This window comes from Hemibagrus wyckioides, linkage group LG26 (assembly GCF_019097595.1).
Source record: "Hemibagrus wyckioides isolate EC202008001 linkage group LG26, SWU_Hwy_1.0, whole genome shotgun sequence".
Taxonomy (NCBI): Eukaryota; Metazoa; Chordata; class Actinopteri; order Siluriformes; family Bagridae; genus Hemibagrus; species Hemibagrus wyckioides.
This window is the reverse complement of record NC_080735.1, coordinates 6,163,928-6,188,628: the sequence shown is the minus strand read 5'-3', so window position 1 is coordinate 6,188,628 and position 24,701 is coordinate 6,163,928. Positions and strand designations below refer to the sequence as shown.

General features: G+C 37.9%; 1 protein-coding gene and 1 pseudogene across 1 annotated transcript; both read left to right on the top strand.

The window, feature by feature from the left end:
* The first annotated feature begins 821 nt into the window (after nt 1-821).
* LOC131346555 (FERM domain-containing protein 7) lies at nt 822-21,058 on the top strand. Its single transcript, XM_058380039.1, has 12 exons — nt 822-1,044; nt 5,073-5,177; nt 5,473-5,515; nt 5,613-5,691; nt 11,057-11,154; nt 11,933-12,047; nt 12,946-13,093; nt 13,189-13,284; nt 14,415-14,578; nt 14,989-15,057; nt 15,164-15,239; nt 15,321-21,058. Exons 1-12 carry the CDS (start codon nt 919-921, stop codon nt 16,347-16,349), a joined length of 2,148 nt encoding a protein of 715 aa, XP_058236022.1. The 5' UTR covers nt 822-918; the 3' UTR covers nt 16,350-21,058.
* A 1,932-nt stretch (nt 21,059-22,990) lies between these two features.
* On the top strand, nt 22,991-23,074 carry LOC131347277 (U6 spliceosomal RNA; annotated as a pseudogene).
* The last annotated feature ends 1,627 nt before the right edge of the window (nt 23,075-24,701 follow it).

Sequence of the window (24,701 nt, the reverse complement as noted above, 5' to 3'; positions counted from 1 at the left end):
AAATAGTTAAGATCGTCCCAACACACGTGAACACATAAAAATAATTAAACTGTAAAAGATCTTTACAGGATTTCAACTGCACCTTCTTATATGTGTTTTCAGAGAGACTCAGACCCAAGTGCAGATTAAAAACAGTCCTTGTTTTTATACACAAAAATAACACAAACCATATGACGAAACATAAACATGACATGACATGACATGAAATGAAATAAAGCAAACATAAATACCTAAAGGCATCACGGAAACCATGAATAAACACAATAGAAACCAAGAAACCGAACACAACGATAAACAATGACTAGACAAAGACAGGAATCAAATAATAATAAGGCAACACATTAGGAGTAATTGAAAACAGGTGACAAGACACATGACATAACAACATGATGTTCAACAAGGTATAACACAGTACACCTGCCCCTCTGGTGGTCGGGCAGGGAATTGTCCCAGCAGTTCCTGACAATCTGATACTACATCACTTAAGCCATGATATTTGTGTCAGGCATTTCTACAACAACAAAAAAAAGTCTGAATTTCACTTAATCAATATATGTAAATCCACCGTATGACGACTGTGTGATATTAAACAGAATGTGACTATTGGCAGCACAGAGAAGCTTAAAAGTTTGCAGTAGGTTATATTCAGTAAAAATAAACTTTTAAGCCTTTTATTCAAAGACATTGTGTTCCAACAAACTTAAATGGCTGAATTTAGAAAAGAAGTGTAGTGTAATGAGTGTTTATGGTGCTGAGAATGTTACGTAACTGCGAGTGTCTCCACGGAAGGATGCGCCAAAGCGCGACTCGTGCGCCATGTGTTCACACCACAGTTCAGGTCCCGTTGTGAATAAACGCTCTTCCTGAAGGAATTAAAAGATGGAATGTAGATCGGAGTCTTTCACTGGACAGTGAAAGATGGCAGAGAGATCAGAGTTGGTGAAGGCACATGGCAGAAGCAGCGCGCAGCACCATAAAGCCAGAGAGACACTGCGCCTCCGAGTCATCTTCTTAGACGACAGCGAGCGAGTTTTCGAGGTCGAGGTAAAATATTATCCCACGTATTGCTGTTTGGTGTTTTGTTATTGTCTCATCAAGCATGCTTTCTTAATGTGTCATTCTTTAAGATGGAAAAATAATAACACTATAATTTGCTGATTTTTTTTTATATCATATTTTCCCATTATTTATTTACAGCTATTTAATTTACAGTTGTGAAAGAGCGCGCCTTTGTCATAGCGGTGTCATAAACGCCTCCAGTCTCGTTCATATTATTATCATTTTAATATTTCCACCATTCTTAATCATATCTGTTCAAACTTCAGCTCAGCTGTCATACACTCCCTCTTCAGATCAGGACAGGGGAACAAAAGTTGTGGCAAAATGGACTTTTGTTTCTTAAAGCAATTAACACTGTAATTAGTATTTATAAATCAGTTTCTTTAAAGAAAAAAAAAGAGGCTACATTTAGTTTTCTACCCCTGTGCTGAGCTCATGTTGCAGAATGTGAACAGAAATGAGCTTAAGGTTTAACACTGTACTACATTACAATAATGGAACACAGAGTGTGTTTGCTGTGTGTGGTGCTTCAGGTTATCTTTTGAATTTACACATAGGGAAAGAGAGCGACATGACACTGGAAAAGGAAACCTTTTAGACAGAGTGACTGAGAGGAAAGGGACATGAGTGGAGCCATTATGCAGGTTGAAGAATAGGGGTAAATATCTAGGCCTGCACTGGACACACATGGCCCAAATCTGAATTTAGTGTCAGCTCTTCTGTTCCTCCTCAGGCTAAAGAAATGATCAGCAAACAAGCATGGAAGAGCAGATAAAAGCAGGATAAAGAACATGACATTTTGTATAGAGATATGTTGCCTTTGTATTTTAATACAAGGAAATAACACATGAACTGTTGGTTTAAATAGCTTTTTTTGTTAGCTAACCAACCTAATCTCATGCTAAAATGAAAATGAATGGAAAGATCAGTTTTGAGAATAGTTTTTCACAGGTGAAATATTGCCATGAAAATTACAAGCTTTTGTAGCATAAAAATATCAATATATCAATTAGATCAGATTTAACTTGGTACAAATTTGATACCAACACTATATATACATTTGTATGCAAAAGTTCTATAGCAATGAATGTGAAAAATAACAATTCTATAAATGGTAATGCACAGTTACTTTAATGAATGCTATTATAGTTGATGAAATAACTGTAATTGTAGCAAATGGAAATGTTTGGGCACACTGGTAAGTCTCATTTGGCAGATATCACAGCTGGCAATGCTTTTTTATACCTAGTTGAAAGTCTATGTATTTTTATTTCAGGAATTTTAATGACTACTTCTTGCAGAAGTTCTTGTTCTGAGATATTCTAGGGCCATGTTGCAAATTTTTTTTAGAAATGGTTTAAGTAGCTCATAGTGGATTGTAAGGTATGTTTTGTATGTTTTGGATATTTTGTCCTGTTATATAAACCTCAGTTGTCCTATTTACTTCAGGAATTTGCTGATATTTACTGCAATCCATTATTACATTCCATTCCTTCATGCTGTCAAGTTTAAATTAACATATTAAATATAAACAGAATAAAGACATGATTTTTAAATGATATATTTCTATTACTGCCACGTTAAATGGCTTTCCTTTACTTAAGTCTTTGTGGTTCCTTCTCAAACCTCCTCTGTCTCCATCCTTAATATGGCCTCTGACAAGATAATAGCAATGTTCTATCCCTTTCTGTCACAGTAAATATAGAGTCAGGAAGGTCTCCCCCTCTCCCAAACACACACACACACACACACACACACACTACTGATCAGATAAGTAGCCTATATTTTAATGGTGTGGTGCCTAAATGAGGGTTTGAGCGTCACACTTGCAGAATGATTGTGTGTGGGCAGTCTCTACTGACTTGTTTTTTATGAGTAAAGTCCCATATAAAAGCCTTGCTCAGATTTCATCAGAATTTTGTGAACAAAATCAGTCCACCTCATGAAGTTATCTAATCAGTCAATCATGTGGCACCAGCGCAATGCATAAAATCATGCAGAAACAGGTCAAGAGCTTCTGTTATTGTTCACATCAAACATCAGAATGAAGAAAAAATGTGAACTGAAATGTGCAGGAGCATCGTTTCCATGGAGGATTTGAGAGGTTACCCTCCCACCCTCCAATACATCAGAACTAGCAAATAAACCCCCCCTATATTTAATACCACAATATTGTTTTTGTAACATTATTGGTGTTCCAAATCGACTGATAGTTTATTGTAATAAATCAGATAGTCAGTCCCCTCAAATTGGTAATACCCAACTATTATCTTGGGCATTGATTGATACACAGTGCTTGATTACTGCTGTTTGACTGGGAGAGTGCTGGCAGCTTGGAAAATAAGAAGAAAATGTGCTGCTCAGCGTATGTTTCATTGCTGTTCGGAGAGGGACAGTAAAAAAATAAAACATATAGGATGTAGGATAGTATGGTGTAGTCTAACTAAAGACACTCCACATATATTGTAGCTAGCTAGCTAATTCATTGCAAATGCCATGATACACTATATTGAGTTTGGTGTGGAGGAACTTCCTCCAGGAAAGTCCTGACCTCAACCCGATAGAACACCTTTGGGATGAATTAGAATGGAGACTGTGAGCCAGACCTTCTCGTCCAACATCAGTGCCTGACCTCACAAATTCGCTTCAAGTGTAGTGGTCAAAAATTCCTATAAACACACTCCTAAACCTTGTGGAAAGCCTTCCCAGAAGAGTTGAAGCTGTTATAGCTGCAAAGGGTGGGACACCTCCATATAATATTCATGTGCATGTAAAGACAGACATCCCAGTTTTGACCTGGCTCACAGTCTCCACTCTAATTCATCCCAAAGGTGTTCTATCGGGTTGAGGTCAGGACACCAAACTCGCTCATCCATGTCTTTGTGGTCCTTGCTTTGTGCACTGGTGTGCAGTCATGTTGGAACAGGAAGGGGTCATCCCCAAACTGCTCCCTCAAAGCTGGGAGCATGAAATTGTCCAAAATGTCTTGGTATGAAGCTGAAGCATTAAGAGTTTCTTTCACTGGAACTAAGGGGCCGAGCCCAACCCCTGAAAAACAACACCTGAATTCAGTGATTTGGAGGGGTGTCCCAAAAAGGGCAATAGGGTGTAAGTGGCATTAGCATTATTTAGCTAATAATGCATAACTTTGCTAGCTGGAGAACTGAAACTACCCCTTGGATGATCCACGCTATTAATCTAACTATAAACTGATGTTTTGTACATAAACAAATTCTAAAGACTTTGAGCCACATCACAGCCATACCACCCACCCCCCACCCCCAGATGTGCATTAGTTTTGCGTAAAAGCATGATCTTTCATTTATTATTCCTCACATAGCATGTTTACATCCAGGTGACAATGTAAAAACCTGAGTAAATGAATGCACAAATCTAATTAGTACCCCAGCTATTTTGCTGGCAGGGTTTAGGTGCCACATCAGCACATCTAAAGAGCTCAAAACACCTACACAACTGCCAGCCATTTCAGATACGGTTGATTGGATCCAAATTTCATGAGAGAGAAAGACTGCACCTTTTAGTCTGTTTTTACACGGTGTTGTTAAAATGCAGAGGTTTTATACAAAATGTGTTGACAAGTCTGAAATGGTCATTTAAATATTTATTTTTTTCATATTTTCCATCTTTAATGGCACCCCACCTGCAGTTGCCTTACAGTTATTGAAAATACCTAAGATGCCTTAGAGGGAAGCGTCACTGCAGACTAATGTAAAGTTCTGACCTTCATTTTATTGATGTTACATTTCTATTCTGAGGAGAGAGCTCTCTTCCTTCAATGCTTTCATCAACAGAACAGGAGAGACTCAATGTCTAAGGAGTTTGAAAATGATTGGAATCATGTAATATGGCTTCACATTCACCAGATCATAAACAATTGTAATACATTTATAAGATTTTGCATGTGCATAAGCTCAAGCAATAGTTAATGCAAAACATAGATCTAAATATTATTGGCCTTTACTATAATCCACTCCACTTTCATGATCTTACAGCCCAAAATCCTGGGTTGTGACTTTTTCAACAAGGTGTGTGGACACCTTAAGCTCCTGGAGAAGGAGTACTTTGGCCTGGAATTCCGTCACCATAGTGGCAACTATGTGAGTCATGCATTTATCCTGTAATGAATAGGACTGTAGAGTACTAATCTTCAGCCTCAATATCACTAACACACAGGTAGTTCTATACTGTAAGACATGTAAGATGGCCTGTATTTATCAGTGTGGTATTCAACATGGAAAGCAAATTTCCTATTGTCTCGAAGTAGAATATAGTTACGAAAAGTGTATCTGTATTTGAACTGAATCTTATGGAAATGGCAAACATATTATTAGAATGTTTAAAATGCTTTAGAAAATATTAAAAAACTAATTCTGGCAAATGTATATATTTTAGGTGTGGCTTGAACTTTTGAAGCCACTGGCAAAACAAATCAAAAGTGAGTATGTGGCATAGTTTGTGTGAATGTAAGCTCGCATACCTACAATGTAAATAAAGAATTACAAAATGCTCATGTTTATATTTTTTCTCGTTAGACTCCAGTGAGCTGGCATTTCGTTTTATTGTGAAGTTTTTCCCACCAGACCCAGGCCAACTGCAGAAAGGCTTGACCAGGTAAGGATGACCAACTATTAGTACCATCCACAGCATTGATCTCATTGATCTCCAGGCTGTTCATGAGGGGCAAACCTCACAAAACTATGTGGGTTTCATGTAATGAGAACCAAAACATAGGACATCAGGGTGGATCAGGCAGATCCAGAGAGTAGAAGGGGTCAGAATCACTGGTATATCAGGAGTAGCATGTGTAGCATGACAGAGAGTGAGAGAGAGAGAGAGAGAGAGAGAGAGAGAGAGAGAGAGAGAGAAAGAGAAACCCAATGATTAAATATTGTGTATAGAGTGCAAGCGGGCACTCTGGCAAGACTAGCTATGATGATAGACATGAGGCTGCCCTGGGACATAAAGCAGCCAGCCACTCCACCATCAACAAACCTGAGTGAATGTGTGAGAGTGGAGACTAAACAAATTTGTCAGACTGTGTCTGAGTCGTGAAAACAAATTGGAAGGCTTTCATAACTGGTGTTTTCTAAGAGAAAGCTTTGAACCATAGCCTTCACTATTCTATCCTATCCAGAATATTAACAAAGATCCTGCAGCTTCTGATCAAAGTAGGTGTGGAAGTTCATAAAAGACCAGATGTTGGCTCAGGTACTGTGGAGCAAGACCATTCAATGCTTCACAGGTGGTAGTTTATAATCAATGAGAAATTTGTTGCGAATAAGATAGGGGTGATGTGGTCATTTCTTCTGGTTCTAGTAACACTAGGACTCTAGCATTTCATGAATCTGTTTCCTTTCCCTTTCTAGGTTCTTGGAGATAAATGGGAGTGTGATTCTGACCTATATTTGTATAGCTGACAGGGGTTCTGGTGAGCTTTTATGCAGGGGTTTGATAACTGCTAGCTTGAAAGATTTTGGTACATAGCCAGTGCTAAGGACACTGATTATTTCTAGATAAGGTTAGATTGCTTCTGGTACTATAAGTTTAGAGAAATATGTAAGTCAAGAATCTATTACACAGTGGCGGGCCGTGCATTTCACACCTAGGCCTTCACTGGTGTCCTTCCTGAATGAATCCACCTCTATACCATCATTATGACGCCACGGCAGTAGATACTAATCAACCGTTAAATAGCAAAGTAAAAAAGAAATTAGACTACAGTATTTCACACCTCACAAGGAATAGTCCATTTTATTACAGTTCGCCTTGAAAATACATTTGTAAGGATGTCTGCGACCAAATTGATTTCTTCTCCTCTGTCAGCCATTGTGAGTTAAAATACCGTATTGTTCCGAATATAAGACTATATTTTTTCATGGAAATGCATCTCAGTAAACGATGTCGTCCTATATTCGAGCTCTAGACTTTTACACGTCAATACACCCGCAAAAATAGGACTGTCATGCTAGCGTGTCTCGCTAACGGGACCAAACTTCCCCTGTACGTGATTTTAAAGCGCAAGACGGTACCCAAAGAGGCAATACCAGCTGAAATTTTCGTTTGTGCTCAGAAAAAAAGGCTGGATGGAGACTGAGCTTGTGGAATAGACTGACTGACAGGAATGACATGATGATTTGAGGAGCCAAGTTTGGCAAGATAAAACAGTTCATTGCACTTCTGATTATTGCTGTACTGTTTGTTGCAGTATGTTTATTGCACTATTATTAATTACACTTTGTTATCCAATCACGCCTGTTATTTTTCTCTCTGAGGCAGACTTCTACTGTTAATAAAATATTGGTAGGCTATGTATTTTTTCACATTGAGATGCACAGCCTAACTGTTATTAAATCCAGATGGACTGAAGGTTATATGTTATGACAGATGAAATTATTTTCAAATTAAAGCATTTTCTTTATAAAAAACAAGAGTTGGTCTTCAAAATGCATTTTTCCAAACGGTACACTTTGAAAAGGGAAGGTCATCTTATAATCAGGGACGTCTTATATTCGGGACAATACGGTATATATATTTAATTTAGTTTGTGCGGTTCATTGCCTCTGACTGCTCCAATTATCCAATCAAAAGACGTGAAATTGCTGACGTAATCGTATGCCTGTTAGATGGCCCCAGTGACGCAAACTCGAAATCTGATTGGTTAATGTAACAATTTCATTGCCACTTATTTTAAGCTACAGGCGCCTGCACTATTGATTCTGAAGGCCTTAAGGCAGATTTCTTTCGCCCAGGCAACACATGATGTCAGCCACTGGCCGAAATATGATTGGATAAATACTCTTATCATAAATATACACTACTGGATGCAAGAAAAAAGCTATGAAATGTAGAGAATAGACTATTGCGTATAATTTAATACACATTCATGGAAAAATATGTTAAATATATTAAAATGCAAGTCAGTGATTCAGATCACTGCTGTTTAGGCCAGCAGAGAAGGTCTTGCTTGCCCTGACGGTCCAGTACTGATTTTAATTATGAAATTAGTGAAATTAGTTTGTTCTATCCAAGAGGAGTGAAACATTATAAAATCATTGTTAAAATCATTGTTGATCAAAACACTGCTGTTTTACCAAGATGTAAAGTACAGTCAAAAAGAGAATTTATTGCACACACAGTGACAACCTGAACACTACATAGTTTAAACATACGTTGAAAACAGTCGACTTTTATACTGAAGCACATTCAAACAAAACACTCAAGACCATATAGATAATGCTTAAGGCTAAAATGAGAGAAAAACAGAAAAGAACATGAGCAATGACAAAAATATGAGTGAACAAAAGATAGTCATGTATACATCATGAGTAAGCAAAAATCATATTAACTTCACCTTAAATTATATAATATATATTGTGTCTTTTATCATTTAATGTTGATCTTTCTTCATGAAAAATAGAAATAAATATAGATAAATCCCCCAGACTCTAAAATCATTCATTCAATAAATCATTCGTATTTTTAAATAAAGGATATTTAAGGAACATTTGCATAATTTGTTAAAAGTGCTACTGTTAATATGTTGCTAAAACTTAAAGACTCCTTCATTCCTGACCAAGTAATTGGGTATAGGAGGCTCTATAGAAAGCTGTTAAAGCATCTATAAAGTCTAGAAGGTTTTTATTTTAATAGGTATTAGGTATTTTTAATAGTGGCAGTGGACCCACTCCATGGTTATACTGAGCCATGTAATGAATTGTTCCAGCACCACACCCTTCCCTTAGCTAGCATCCACAACAAAACAGATTCCTTGTGCTCGTGCACTGAGGTAAATGGTTGGATAAATGGCCAACCTCACCAAGGTGATTTTCCTCTGGAGTCTGACTGACCTGTTGCAGCACCACCTACTTCATGGTCTGGTACTCCAGCTGCACACATGGTGGCAGCAGCTTTGTGGTCAGCTAGGCTTCCTCCAAAAGCACTCTTTCTTGGGCCATTTGCATGCAGCTGTTGTGCTAGAATAGCATCTAGGACATTATTGTAAGCATTCCAGCCAGGCTGGCAGATCGCCCGCAGGTTGTAGTAACATCTGGAGAACCCATCATGTATACTCCTGTAAGATGGCCTGAATTAGCTGCTGTTGTTCATTGGTACAGGTCAAGGAAGGCCTGATGTTGTGTCTGGTGGAACTTAATGTCCTCAATAGCAGAGTGTCCATGGTATGGTGGTGTCTGTCTGGTACCTCCAGACACCACCATGTGTGTATATGTGTGCTATGATCCAGCTGACCCTCTCTCACAGGTTTACTGTGGTTTATATATATACATATATTAGTTTTTTTTTATTAAAGAAAAAAGGCATAAAACCTCTCCATGATTAAACACAAATGTGGCTGCCATAACAAAAGGTGTCAGGATTGTTTTGTATTTTAATGAATGTCTTCTATGTGTCTCTATCAGACATATGTGTATCATGTACATCTCAAATTCAGACAAAGGCTACTGTATACTCAACACTATAAAATAGACTGTACACAATATGGGCTGTAAATGCCCATATGATCGTTCCTGTAGTGATATAATTCCTGTTTTCTTGCCTGTATTGTTTGCACTTTACAAAAAAAAAAAAAAATTCTGCTTATTTCTTGCAGGGTAACACATAGTCTCAGAACTGGCCTAGTTAATTCATAACAGTTAAGAGCCAAGGCCAGGGAGCAGACAATCAGACTGTTGACAAAAGTCTGTTCTCCAAGCTAAATAACAAAAATGTTTTAGATCTCTTATCTTTCTAAAGTGTTATCATTAATAAATTATTACTGATTAGGAATTTAATGTACAATGTTTTGTAATGTACAATGTACAGATCTATTACATGCTCTATAATAAACAATCACACAAATCAAAACCCTTCCTTCACTCTGCAGAGGTACATCTCGGGTCAACATTCACTATAACCGACATTCTAGATACTACATTTTATCTAAAGTCAGAAGTGCTAAATGTCCTCCAAGACAGTCATGGCCAACAAGGATGTGTATGGGCATACCTGGATTAGAGGCCAGTAGTAGGATGTTTACCAAATTAAGCAGTACTGTCTTTGTACTATGATGAGGCTTAAATCCTTATTGACATATTTCGTAACTGTTATTTCTATACATGAGTATAACCGTAACATCTGGGACCCCCGCCCTATGCGGGGCTCGACCCCAGACGCCCGTGGGGTGTGTGCGCACGCCAGCACACGGTGTAATGAGACCCATGCGCAGGATTCAGCAAAGCACTGCTTTTATTACATTTAAGACACGACATAGGGAAACAAACGTAACACTAGACATGGCATGGTTAACAAAACAAAACAAAACCAAACAAAACAAAACAAAACAAAACAAAACAAAACAAAACAAAACCTAGACCTTAGCTTGGACATGGAACCTAGCAAACAAAACCCCAACAGAAACCACGGTACAGATAACAATCATGGACAAGGACACAAACACAAGGATCCCTATTTATAGGGGTAGACATTAGGGCTAATGGGATACAGGTGACACATTCAGGATAGGAACAATAGGAAGGGCGTAACAAAAGACACACAAAGAAGCAGGCTTCCGAGGTTCACCTGCCAGCGCCCTCTCTGGGCCTGGCAGGGAACTGTCCAGCTGTTCCTGACAATAACTGCTGTGCTATAACCTATTCTGGGATCTTGGAGATAAAGGAGAGGTTTGATATTGGCCTATAGCACATAGCCAGTACTAAGGGAAGAATTGGTTATTTTTAGAAGATGTAGTAATATTGTAACCTACAGGATCAAATTTCGTAGTTTTAAATTAATATTCTGATTTGTTGCACCTGATATTTTTTTTATTTCTAGTTATTTATTATTATTATTATTATTATTATTAATAATAATAATAATAATAATAATAATAATAATAATAATAATAATAATAATAATAATAATAGTAATAATAATATTTATTATAAAATTTATTTTTTATGTTTATGCTTTATGTTTTCAGGTACCTATTTGCCCTGCAAATAAAACAAGATTTGTCCAATGGAAGCCTCACTTGTAATGACAACAGTGCAGCACTGTTGGTTTCTCATATATTGCAGGGTAAGTCCTTTTTTGCTCACACATGAAACAAAAATGCAGTATCATAAATAGATTTTGGAGCATGGTTATGGGGATTTGTGCCAATTCAGCCACAAGAGAATTAGTGAGGTCAGCTACTGACATTGGGTGTAGGCCTAAGGCATTCCAGTTCATTCAGTGGCTTTGACATTAGGGCTTATTGCAGGCCATGTCTTTATGAACCTAGCTTTGTACATGGGAGCACTGACATACATGTCTGGGCTAGGCCCCTAAGTTCAAGTGAAGAGAAACCGCTGTGTACAATAACATTCTATATAATATTGTGTGCTTCCAACTTTGTGACTTTGGGGAAGGCCCAAACTGTGATGGTCAGGTGTCCATATACCTTTGCCCATATAGTTTATTTTGGACTTACCTGTGAGGATGAATGGGTGAAAATTCACTGAACAACAATAGATTTTCTCCTAGATGGCTACAAATAGCATTTGCAAGCAGTTACTATAAATAATAAATACTGACTTAATAGGAGAATGTCCAAACCACAATTGCCAAAATTTTCTATTTTTAAGGTCATCAGATATAAATGAACTATGCACATTAACATGTGCAGAAAGTATTATTTTTAAATATAGTTTGCTGCAGAGTTTGTATTTATTTATTTACAGTTAAATAATATGAGTGCCCTGGTACATACTGTATCATATTGGAATGACAAACAAATGTTACAGAACAAAATGTAAGTGCAGGTCATTATAAAATGTCATTCTAAAAACTTTCACTTATTTTGTTGTTTCTGCAGCAGAACTTGGGGATTATGATGAAGAGTTGGATGCACACCACCTAGAGATTAAGCAATATGTGCCAAACCAGGAGTACCTGGACCACAAGATTATTCGCTTTCATAAGAAACAGCGGTGCAAATCAACACACACACAACACAGATCACTCATATACATGTGCAGTAATCTAACAAAGCATCACACTTTCACTCAATTAAAAATCACAGAAAGGGAACACACAGTCAAATAAAAGTAGGCTGTCAGAAACACATGGTCAGGTAGGCTGATCTGAACTAGGTTGTTACCTGCTTGTTTTAAAAGCCTATTAAATTTTGCAGCAGACTCCACTTCTACATACCCCACCATCCCACTCAGCCTGGGTAATGGTCTGGCCTGACATCGACTTTATAAAGCCTTTTGTGTTTGTGCCATCTCCCACACTTAATGGCAAAAAGTTTTGAATGTAATGTCTTAAGATGGCCAACAAGATGAAGGCAGGGATTTTTGCTTTAGCCTTTACTACACATATCTCTTGTTATTGCAATGTGGCACAGGATTCTGACTTTCTGCCTATGAAAGGTCTAACTTCGAGCAGCTTCTGATAAAAACTCAAATGCAGAGATTCAATTTCTAGCACCTATAGCATTCCCTCTGCCTTATAACAGGAAACGTCCATTAGCTGGGCATTACCTTAATTGAAAATTGTTGGTTATTATTTGTAAAATATGCTAGTAACTTAACATTTCTTAACATATTTCATTATTATTAGATGAAACACAAATTAAACCTTGTTGAATTACCAAGATGATTCTGTCAAAAGAGATCAATATTTAAAGCTAATCTCAAAACAATTGTATTTGCATTGTGAAATTAAGAGTAAATACCAGCTTTACATAATCCTGAGACAAGACTTTAAGTTGATGCTGACACCAACTGTGAAAAATTCCTGCAAATATGGCATAGATATAGGAATAATTGTACAGAAACAAATATACTTTTTTATATTTAAAACCTCTAATTAATTTTTGAGCAGAGGTCACACTCCAGCCCTGTCAGACATGCATTTGCTGGAGGTTGCTCGGAAATTGGATATGTATGGCATTCGACCACATCCTGCTCATGATGGAGAAGGCATGAGGATCAACCTGGCTGTTACCCACATGGGTGTACTGGTATTTCAGGTAACAGGCATAAATCACTACAGAGATTTATTTCTTTGCAACTGCAATTATTAATGCTTTGTAATATTAATAATATGACTTTTCCTTCTACCAAGGGCAACACAAAAATCAACACCTTCAGCTGGGCCAAGATTCGAAAATTGAGTTTCAAGAGGCGGAATTTCCTTATCAAACTCCACACGGATTCTGGGGTAAGCTTCAAAATATTATTCACATGCTCCATATATTGCCCATTCTCCCTGACTGAACGGGTATAACGAGTTATGATCCAGTTATGCGTTTTTAATTCAACTCAGATCAATTTTTGGTGTATAACGATTTTAATAATGGTCATTGTCTTAATGAAGTGTAATGAGTGTATGTTGTGTGCAGGGTGCAAACAGGGACTCTGGCAAGACAGAGTATCTCTGACAGCATATGTAAAAGGGGGGAGTCAGTAGGTCCTGAAACAAACCTGGGTAAACAAGTAAAAATGAGAAGGAGACAGCATCTAACTATCCCATATCACAAAACATGAGCTCTCCACATTTCCTACTTCATCTAAGAAAAGATCTGCTACTTTAACTTTACAAAGGCTTGACTAAACAAATATTTTTTCAGCCTTAAATATTGAGACTGTGTCTGTGTCTGAAATTGGTTACATAACAGTGTGGCTTTGTAGCAGAAAGCTATGCCTCCTGCTGTGGCCTTCACTGTACCAACAAATAACCTGCACATTTTGATCAAAGTTGGTGTGGAGAATCATTACAGATCAAAATTTCTGTCAGGTACTGTGGTGTGAGACCATTTAATGCAGGTGAAATTTGATTAGGAGCCAATGCATTGTGTATAGGATAGAGGTGATGTGGTTGTATCTTCTGGTTCAATTAAGGACTCCAGCTTCTGTATTCTGGACTAACTGTAGTTTGTTTATGTACCTACTGGAATATCTAGTCAATAAGACATTCCAATAATCCAGCCTAGATTTCTTATCCTAGCAATATTCCTGAGATAAAAGACGGCTATACTAGTAATATTATTTTATTAGCTAGAGCAAAGGCTTTATTATAAACAGAAATACAAACTTTCATATAGACTTCTGCATTATAATTAATTATAATTGAAATGAATACTAACTGAAGTGTTTTGAGTGGAGGGTGTAGGTGTCTGAAGGGGGTTATTAAACTAATATGAATAAATACTCTTGTTAAACTGACCACTAAAGGAATATATGAAAGTAAAAAAAAATTTCTCTGTGTCACTATTTGTATATGTTTTAAAATTTTATATTTTTGATTCAAATAATGCTCTTTTGATGCATGTATTTGTCTCTGTGTAACAGCCTTCACGGAGGGACATGGTTGAATTCACCATGGCAAGCAGAGATATTTGTAAAACTTTCTGGAAGATGTGTGTGGAGTATCATGCCTTCTTCCGGCTAGCTGAGGAGCCCAAGCCATATCAAAAGTCATTGTTTTCCAGCAAGGGATCCAGCTTCAGATACAGGTAGTGTCAAAAGAGGCAGACAGAGACACTGGCAAAAACAAGTGAAAACACACACACACACACACACACACAATTATACAGCGATCATTATGACCACCTGCATAATATTGTGTTAGTCCCTATTTTGCTGCCAAAACAGCCCTGCCCCTTCGAGGCATGGACTCCACTAAATCTCTGAAGGTGTACTGTGGTATCTGGCACCAAGATGTTAGCAGCAGATCCTTTAAGTCCTGTAAGTTGCGAGGTGTAAGTTGTTTGTCCAGCACCGCCCGCAGATACTGGATTGGATTGAGATCTGGGGAATTTGGAGGCCAAGTCAACACCTCTAACTGGTTGTTGTGAGCACAAAACCAGTTTGTGGTGAAAGAAAGGCAATTTTTCAATACTGTGTGTGTCTTATCTCTGTTTAGTGGCAGGACACAAAAGCAACTCCTAGAGTGTGTTGGCACTGGAGAACACAAACATGTACCATTTGAGAGGTAAGAAATGTAGTTTAGTCTGACAAATCCCAGTTTAATTAAAGCACTTGTTAGTTTGGTATAATAATAAAAATTTGGCATATAAATGTTTGTACATTATTTAAAGGTCAAACTGCAAGCTTGCCCATGAATCTCGGCAGTGCAAGTCATCCCCCGACTTGCTCACTGATGTATCCAAACAGGTACAGATGTCACAAGTGTTACAAGATGTTACAAAACTTTTTTGTATGTCACTGTACTTAAAAGTTTTTGTGTTTCTGCAGCTTTACGAGCAAGCCTATCAATTCCCCCATGCTGATCTTTCAAAGCGTGGCACAAATATATTTACTGAGGGGCTTGACCGATCCTGTCCCTTATCAGGGCTGCCTGCCAAATCAAACAGGGTTACATCAAAACCACGTTCCATGTCCACATCAGGGGCAGAGCGTCAAGGCAGAAGCTCTCAGAGGCCTGGGGCAAGGAGACATCAGTCCCCTAGCTCTCAGCACTTGGTTCTTCTCTATCCCAACAGCCCCCACCTGCAATTCCATCCAGTGCTGCCAACTTTCCCTCTGGCAACATACCCTTTTTTATTACAAGACCCCACATCATCTTCCTTAGACCGCCTCACACAAGCTCACCAGAGTTTTAAGCCTATGAATTATTTGCCCAGGCAAACAGGCCAGTCGTTTTCACCTGCTTCCTCTTTGTCACCACCACGAAGGCAGCAGTGCCTGGAAAGGCTTCAACTCTCTGAATTTGGATTGGCTGGATCTAAACTGTGCCGCCAATCAGGAGGACCTCTGGGGCTGGGGTTAAACAGAAGGCACAACATAGGAAAAATAGAAGCAGGGCACTACAGTGATGACTCTTCCTTCCAAAGTGCTTTACCTTGCCGAACCTCAAGCCAACCAGATGTGAAGTTCCAGAGAGCTGCACTTGCTTCTTCAGCTGCTGCATATGCATCAGAATATCGGCCTCTGGGGTATTATCCCCACCTGTCACAACACCGGGTCCCAACAAGGCCAACCTACCTTCCACTAAGCCCTTCCCCTTTGCCAGAAAGACCTACATCTTTATGTGTGCTCGGCACAGGCAGTTACAGCGATTCTGAATCTGAACTCTTTTATCCATGTTACTGTCCTGCTGTAGGGAAAGTGGTACATTCTGGCCCACTAGCACGTATGCGTTTCTCATCTGGAAGCCTCCAACTAGATGAGGAAGATGGAGAAGAGGGGGAAGAGGATGAAGTGTGCAACCAGAGTGATGGGGAAAACACTGCTTTTACCTCAGTCAGCGTAATGAAACTTTAGCATTACTTGTGTTAAGGCTTCAGAAAACAACACAGAAAATATTTATCTCAGACTTACTAAGATTCTTAAAAATGTATTTAATGGAATCTGGTACTTTACATTATGTTAGATCTTTTATACAACTGATATATTTGATCAATAATACAAATTCTAAAATAATTGGCAATTAGACACATGCTTAGTAAGGTATTGATAGTCTCATGAACAGTTTCTCACTGAGCAGAGTAAATCTTGTTTGCTTCACATGGAAGTCATGGAAAAAGTCTAAATAGAGAACTGAGAATGGTCATTCTTTCCAAAGTTTAAATGCTGTCCTAAATCAGCAGGGTGAAGCATGATCAAAAGTGCTGTAGCTGATTTCTTCTGAAAGTGATCCTATCCCTAGTTCTGACTGGAAGGAAAAAAGTCAAGGAATCTGAAGCAACCAGTAGCCTAGAGACTGTGGGAGTCATGGCCATATCAGGTCCCAGAGCACAAACAGAAAAAGTGAGAAGAAACACAAAGGGCTGCATCTAAACCACCACAGCAGGATCCACTTAACAAATCATTACTAGATGGTAGCTGGAATTCAGGAACATGGGTGATAGAAGAGTGGAAACAGGAAACAAGCATGGACAGGACAAGGTATCTTACACAAATACCTCTTGCCTTTAGAAAGATAATTCGGAGTTCTAAAGTAAAATCCCCAGTTAGCAAAAAATTAATACAGCTATATTCAGTTTGTAAGTGGAAATTGTCGTGATAAGTCTTTATTGACAGTTCTTTTGTCTAGTGTCTTGAAAATGAAAAATGTTTTTGTTTTAATTCGTTTTTATTTGCTAAAAAAAATTATAATATGAAAATTACAGTAATCCAGGAACAGACAGTGAAGGCAGAGAAATTCAGCAAAATCCTACTGCTTTAAGGTATCCTTGTTATTCAACTAATGATGATTCTACACCTGAGGCCAAAAGTTTACATACACCTAAGCTAAAGACACATACTGTACATACTGTATACACGTACTGTATTTCACTTCAAATATAATGTTACGAAACATTTCTTTTAACAAGTCAATTAGGACAGTCTACTTTGTTCATATTAGAAGAAATGAATAACAATAGATTAGAGACAGATTTCATTTACTGTCTCTTTTTTCAGTGTGGACGACTTCTGAAAATGATGTAATGACATTTTGGAAGGTGCTGATTGGTCAGCTGTCATAATTAGTTAATAGTAGCTCAAAAATGTTAATTGGCATGTACCTGTGCCTATATTTAAGGGCCTACCTTTAGGGCCAGTGCCTTTTTGCCCTCGATACCACTGGGAAATCAAAGCAACTCAGTTAGGACCTCAAAACAAACTGTGAACCCTCTGACTACCTAATATAGTAAAACAATCAAATAACTAAATTTTTTAACTGTCAATTTTGAAATGTAGATAGTATATAAAGTATAACAAGATAAATGTACAGAGTTATTGTGTCTCAATGTCTTTATCCTAGGTTCAACTGAATTCAATTCAATTCAATTTATATTTGCACTTTTAAGAATAGACAATATCACAAAGCATCATTATATAATATATTATTTATTAGGACAGTCCTAATATTGATTAGGAACTCCTGTAACCTGCACATTCATGGAGTTATTTAATCAGCTGATCATGTGGCAACAGTGAAATACAAAAAATGATGCGGATAGCTTCAGGTCATGTTCACATCTGTTGGAAGTGGGTGGGGATTTTCTATGCCTGTGATTTATTATTTTTATTAAATTAATTTCATCTCTCAAAGGAAAGTCTAACATTTTAATTGCTGATCTGATATTCTGTAATCTACAGGGTTCATTATCATTGTCTGACTTTAAATGTATAATTCTTCTGCATGATGTTTTCAGTTTTAGAGTGCTAATATTTCCTTTTTCCTTTGCCTATTTTTTTTTCTTTTAAGAGGATTATTTTCTCCATTATTTAGTGTGTTGTTGAACACTGACTCTAATCATTCAGTTGCCTGATCAACTGCTGTGAGGTTAGCCAGCGATCCAGTCATAATTAATAAGTTTGGGAGATTGTTGATAACACTGTGCAGTAGCAGACGTGAGTGGTGTATGTAAACCTTTGACCTTTACACATTCATTGATCCATTGGCCAAAACATCTTCTCATAGTTACCTTTTTTAAACTGTCCATCATTTCCTCTGTGGATGTATGGTATTTTATATTCGATGTTCTTCATATGTGGTCATGAGCAAACACTAAACAAGAACATAGTATAAAATCATTTGATTACATTTTGACCAAAATACCTTTGAGTAAAATAAGACAAAAATTAGTTTTATAGTCTGCTGACTAAAACATGACAAACTCCAGTAAGGCAAATCACTAATAAATAAATCACTAATATGATTCGTTATGTCCCAGATGTTAAGAGTCTATGGTACATGAGTAATAGAGAAAAGTGTAAATAAAGTTGGTTGGGTAAAATAGGAAAATAGGAAGCAAAAATAGATGTCAGTAGGGGGAAAAGCCAACACAACAAACAGAGGACCCTCTGACTAGTTAGGGAGTAAAACTGCCTAAACTGACAAAATAAAATAAACTAAACAACAGAAATGTACACTAACTCCCTAGCTAAACAAAAAACAGAAGAAAGTGGTTCACAGAAATAAAATGGCACCCACCTCCCTACAGCTTCCAACAAACAGAAGAATTAGCAGCATCGATACTACTAATTACTTAAGTTCAGTAGATTACAATAAGACACAACTTTGAGTAAGTTTACACAGTATCAATCCCTGTAATACACAACACCACAGCACAAGGCAGACGAGAAGCACAGCGCTCTGGAAGATAAGCTTCATTGTGCCAGCCATGGTAACAACTTTTACGCTTGCAGCCTCTGCACAGTAATGAGCAGGAGGAGTTGTAATTTGGATGTTATGTAGGATTTTATACAGTAATTGATGAAGTGAAGTGATGTTTTGTCAGAATCACTTTGTTATTTTATTTTATTTTTTTTTCATTTCTCAACTGGAAGTGTTATTGTGTTGTATTTAATTGCTATGAGTTTGTCTATTTCTGATAACATTTTCTGTGATTTAAGGTAATATCACATTATATAGAGTGGATTAGTGTAATTGCTGGAAATTTAAAATTCCTACCAAATCATACTGTCAAGATTTCGGAAAGACGCCGCAGATCAGATTCAAGTATTAACACAACATGATGTAACATATAGATGAAATAAACAATACCTGAAATACACAACGTCGTCACTGAAACAAAAGGCACAACATAATTAAAAACCATAAACCAAACTCAACAATAAAATATGACGTGACAAAGACAGGCACAAAAGAGCAGGTATAATTAAGGTAACACATCAGGAATAATTGGGACAAGGTGACAACACATGACATAACCACATGACATTCCACAAGGTGTGGCAATACACCTGGCAGCACTCCCTCTGGTGGTCTGGCAGGGAATTGTCCCAGTAGTTCCTGACACATATACTCTGCCTGGATGTAACAAAACCATCAGGAGAAAACCGTTGCAGATTACTAAAGAAGTAGATTTTTGAGAGCTCCCTGTACCTATAAGAGATTTTTGCACCCATGCATTACAGAAGTAGCTCTGCGGTCTCAGTCTTGGTGCAAATTGTTACTATTTAGTCTTCTGGGAAATATCTTATGTAGCTTCTGAATGGCAGCACTAAATTAAGTAAACAATTTAAATAAAAATAATAACAATTTACAACAGTCATCCTGTTAAAAAATGTACAGTCTCTCTCTTTTGGTCTGTTGCCTTCTTGAGAATTTTTTGAGAATTGAGAAGTTGAAAATGGGGTCAAGCATACAGGTTATTGCCGGAAAAGCAAAGAATGTACAGTACCTGGAGGATCTATCTGAAGAACAGAAGGCAGTTTACCTGCTCAAGACAAACAAGGGACCAATGAACAATTATCACAAAAGATATAAACACTCACTGATTATATAGGTCAAGTATGATCATACAGGTCATGTACCAAAGAACTCAATCATTTGTGAAAATTCAAATTCAGGTATTATTTTGTCTTCTGGACTATTTGTAGTATGGGCTACATTATTAGTGGTAATACATTCATTCATCAGCATTTTTTAAATGTCTGATTTACGTTGTTTGGTTACATCTGTTATCTAGCTATTTCACAGTTACTCACAAACCAGTTACTGCTCATGTGTGCTTATATCTGGTGAGGTTACTGGGGTAATTCATGCCCAGGGATCTTAATCTTAACTTAATTTTAATACACAGCTTCTGCATACACAGACTCTGTATGTTGAAGCAGCCAGGGTCTTCAGATATTCCACCAGTTACTCCTTTATGGACATCAATGATTATTTATTAGGGCCAATTCTTGAGTTAGTATCAAATTTATTTCAAGAGATCTGCTGCTTTTAGCCTTAAGGAATTTTGATCTACTACCAATTCCCAATGTTATCAGACAAGGAAGAACATTATTGTTGGTTAAAAAACTTCACTCTGTTTGTTTATTTATTTATTTATTTATTTATTTATTGGTCTTCATTTAGTTCTGCTAAATCCATTAGGAGTCTAGCTGCAATTAAAAGTAAATAAAGCAATTTCTTTTTTTTGATTACTTGTTGCTTTAAGTATTGTTTCAATGTTAAATGGAAAAAACATTATATGTACAATGTTTGCATTTACGTGGTTGGATTTGTACATATGCCTTGGAAGCAGCAAATGTATTACTTTTGATCTTAATTGCATCTTTGAATTCAATGTTGCTCCTTATCAATGGGATAAAATAAAATGATTTTAAACACTCAATTTTCCAGCAACTTTTTTAACCATATTAAGTCATATCTGCTTGTTTGGGAATCCAAAGTGCACTTGATCTGAGACCGAAATCTTAGACTGAAAGCCCCTGCAATAAGCATGTAAGCATCAGAACTGGACCACAGAGCAATGGAAGAGCAATGGATCACTTCACATTGGATGTACTATGGGAAAACAGGGCGATGCTCTGTGGGATGTTCTGCTGGGAATCCTTGGGTCCTTTCATTCATGTGGATATTACTTTAACACATAGCATCTACTTAAACATTTTTGCATAGTACACCTATTAATGCTATTGGTATTCCCATACAGTACTTGCCTCTTTCAGCAGGATAATGCACCCAGCCACACAGCAAAATTCATTCAGGAATGGTTTGAGGAACATGATGAATGGTGTTGACTTGGCCTGAAAATTCCTGATATATCCTAAGCCGATGGAGCATCTGTTGAATGGCCAACTCTTCTTATAGTATATGAAAGATATACTGTCTAAACATGACACTTACCTATTGTCTAAAGTAGTATTTTTGAGTACTTTATAAAGTCAGCTTGGCTGTTTAGTTTACGTTTAAGATACAACTGCTTATATATTCTATGACACATTCTTGTTCGTCCTTCAGTTCATATAACACACATACCTAGTGCAAACCTAGTTTTAAAGGCAGATTACATGTGTGTGTCATCAACATTTCTTTTTTCATTTCATTGTCTGTACCACTTAGTGAATCTATCCTCGGGTCACGGGGAGCCTGTTCTCAGGCGTCATCGGGCATCAAGTCAGGATACACCCTGGACGGAGTGCCAACCCATCGCAGGGCACACACACTAATTCACGCAAGCAATCACACACTACTGGCAATTTAGAGACTCCAACCAGCCTAGAAGCATGTCTCTGGACTGTGGGAGAAAACCCAGTTAGATAAATAGCCAAGCACAGGGAGAACAAGCAAACTCCACACACACAGTGAACAGGAGCGAGACTCAAACCCAGGAGGTGTGAGGCGAACGTGCTAACCACTAAGCCACTAAGCCAGTTACTTGTATGTAGTTCACAGCAATAACCAAAGGATATCAAAGGCAGGTCAACTGAACCAGGATGCTCTGGCTTCTGTTAGGTAAAAGATTGGTGCTAGCACTGGTCATATCACTGTTCTGTCTGACCAGCAGAGAGGTCAACACGAGGACCTGACTAACACTAGTACCAAATGCTAGATTTGTAGCATTTGTAATTTGTAATTGACCAGTTAGATAAATAGCCAGAGCAGCATGCTCTTTTTTGACTTTGCTGTTTAAAGAGAAATTCTCTCTTAAATACTTTGGAGGCACAGGGGGCAAAGCTGAGTTGGATTAAATGGTTGATGTTGCTGTGTAATAAATGTGAAATGTTCTTGGGGAGAATGTACAGTACCAGAGAGTTAATGGTGTAAAGGTTCAATAGCAGCTGTGTAAGACAGCAGTAAATGTGCACAAGAAAAGAAGTAAATGTTTAGTAGAACAAAAACAGCATATTTTGGCTTTTGCATTCTGATGATAAGTAAAAGACAGTGTCACATACTGTTAGTGTCACTGTGCTGTCTGACCAGTATAGACGACGACCTGACTTGTGCAGACTGGTGCAAGGTGGACTTTGTGGCTAAGGCTTTGCAGCCTCAGTAAGTAACAGGGGCCTTGTTAGAGAAGAGCATGGGGGTGGTAATGGTGTTGACTAACTTTCTCTCATCATAGGCTTGGCCAAATGCAGAGTTGACACCTTCTCTCCTTCTGGAGCCTCCTTCATTCAAGGCTCATATATGGGTATGCTGTGCCCCCAATGGGATATGTTTGCTATGGCAGCACATCTACTAAAATTGGATTGATAGAGAGAAGATTAGCATGGCCCCTGTGAAAAGATGGCATGCAATTTTTCCCCCCAGAACACAGCCATATACATTGCAGATAGCTTCAAAATATTCCAAGAAAAATTGCTTCTTTCTTTGGATATGGATGTGTGCATGTGTATCCATATAAGAGTATGGCCAAAAATTAGTGGAAAATTGTCCATCACATCCATACATGGGCCTTCCCCAAACTGTTGCCACAAAGGTGGGTGCACAAAATTGTCCCTACATCTTTCCAAATTCTACTGAAAGCCTTAACAGAAAAAGTTGGCTTTTGTAGCAGCAAGGATGTGACAAACCTTGGAATGGGATATTTAGTAAGGGCATCTGGGTGATGTGATATGCATATGATATTCAGGTGTCCGCATACTTTTGGCTATAAACAGTATCTATTCATTTTTTGTCAATGCAAGACATCATCTGACTCTGAATTATGTGGTCCTTTTTGATGTTTCAAAATGGTCACAGTGGTTTTTGATGCGAGTTGTGATTCAACCAGCTGAAGCAGATTCAAAGTGGTGTATTACCATAAATACAGAAGAAAAAAGAACCAGATTACATTTAGTATATTGTGTCAGGACTGCACCGCGTTTGTAAACTTTGCCACGTGACCAAATATATGACCCCATGTTTTCTTATTCACTGGCATTAACTGAGCACAATGGTCTGTGATGACTCCTTTGGGAAGATTTTTTTTTTTCTGAACTAACCTATTTTTCAAATGATACTGGAGCATGTGACTGCGGGCGGGGCAAGCACATGTGCAAATACAACGTAAACAGAAGCACATTAAATAAAGAAACCCTGTCAGACTACCCTCTGGTGTTCTGGCAGGGAACTGTCCAGCAGTCCATGACAGTGGTAGTTTAGTGGTCAATGTGTTAGAATTCTGATCATAGTGAGTTTGAATCCCAGGACCTCAAAGCTTCCACTCCTATGCCCTTTTGCAAGGCCCTTAGTCCTCAACTGCACAGTTCTAAATGTAAGTTACTCTGGACAAGGGTGTCTGCCAAATGATGTAAATGTACCATGGCTTGGGCTTTCATGGCTCCTTATTGAATGGTCTTACCAATCTTTATGGACCCTAACTAAAACTCTACTCTCAGCAACAGAGTGAATTCAGATAAATGCATCCAATCTAATTGAGAAGAACTTCAGTAAGAACTGCAGTAAGATAGTTAAACACAACAAAAGGGATAATGAAGGTTGAAACCTCAGTAGAAGTCTAGGAAAGTTTGACAAAAGCAGAATGCAATAGTTTTACACTGTTTGAGGCAGTGGGACTGGCTGGTAGAGCAGGATGTAGTGCTCTATCATCAGATTGCCCTAATGGTAAGGAGGATCTTCATCAGGTGGTGTTGCCTGATGATTTGAAGGTGAATTGTTACGGCAGATGCATAACGGACATCAAGGTATAGAACGCACAACAGAGCTGGTTTGGTGTTATTGGCCTAGCATATCTTTAGATGTTGCTTACTGGTACCAAGAGTTGATTTAGTGTAGATTGTCACACACTTGGGTTATGTTTTTAAGACTAAAATGGTACAAAGCAGGTCTAGGACTATAATGAGTGGGGTGCGGTTTATTGTGTGATTGGTGAGTGTATATATATTCTGGGACATGGGGCACTGCCCAGTGTGCCATTTATGGTATTG

Bases quoted from the DNA above. Each gene is read 5' to 3' on its own strand.
- LOC131346555 (XM_058380039.1), top strand. From the start codon at position 919: ATGGCAGAGAGATCAGAGTTGGTGAAGGCACATGGCAGAAGCAGCGCG. The intron at 12,048-12,945 runs GTGCAAATCAAC...ATTTTTGAGCAG, and splicing joins CGCTTTCATAAGAAACAGCG to AGGTCACACTCCAGCCCTGT. The intron at 15,240-15,320 runs GTACAGATGTCA...GTGTTTCTGCAG, and splicing joins TCACTGATGTATCCAAACAG to CTTTACGAGCAAGCCTATCA.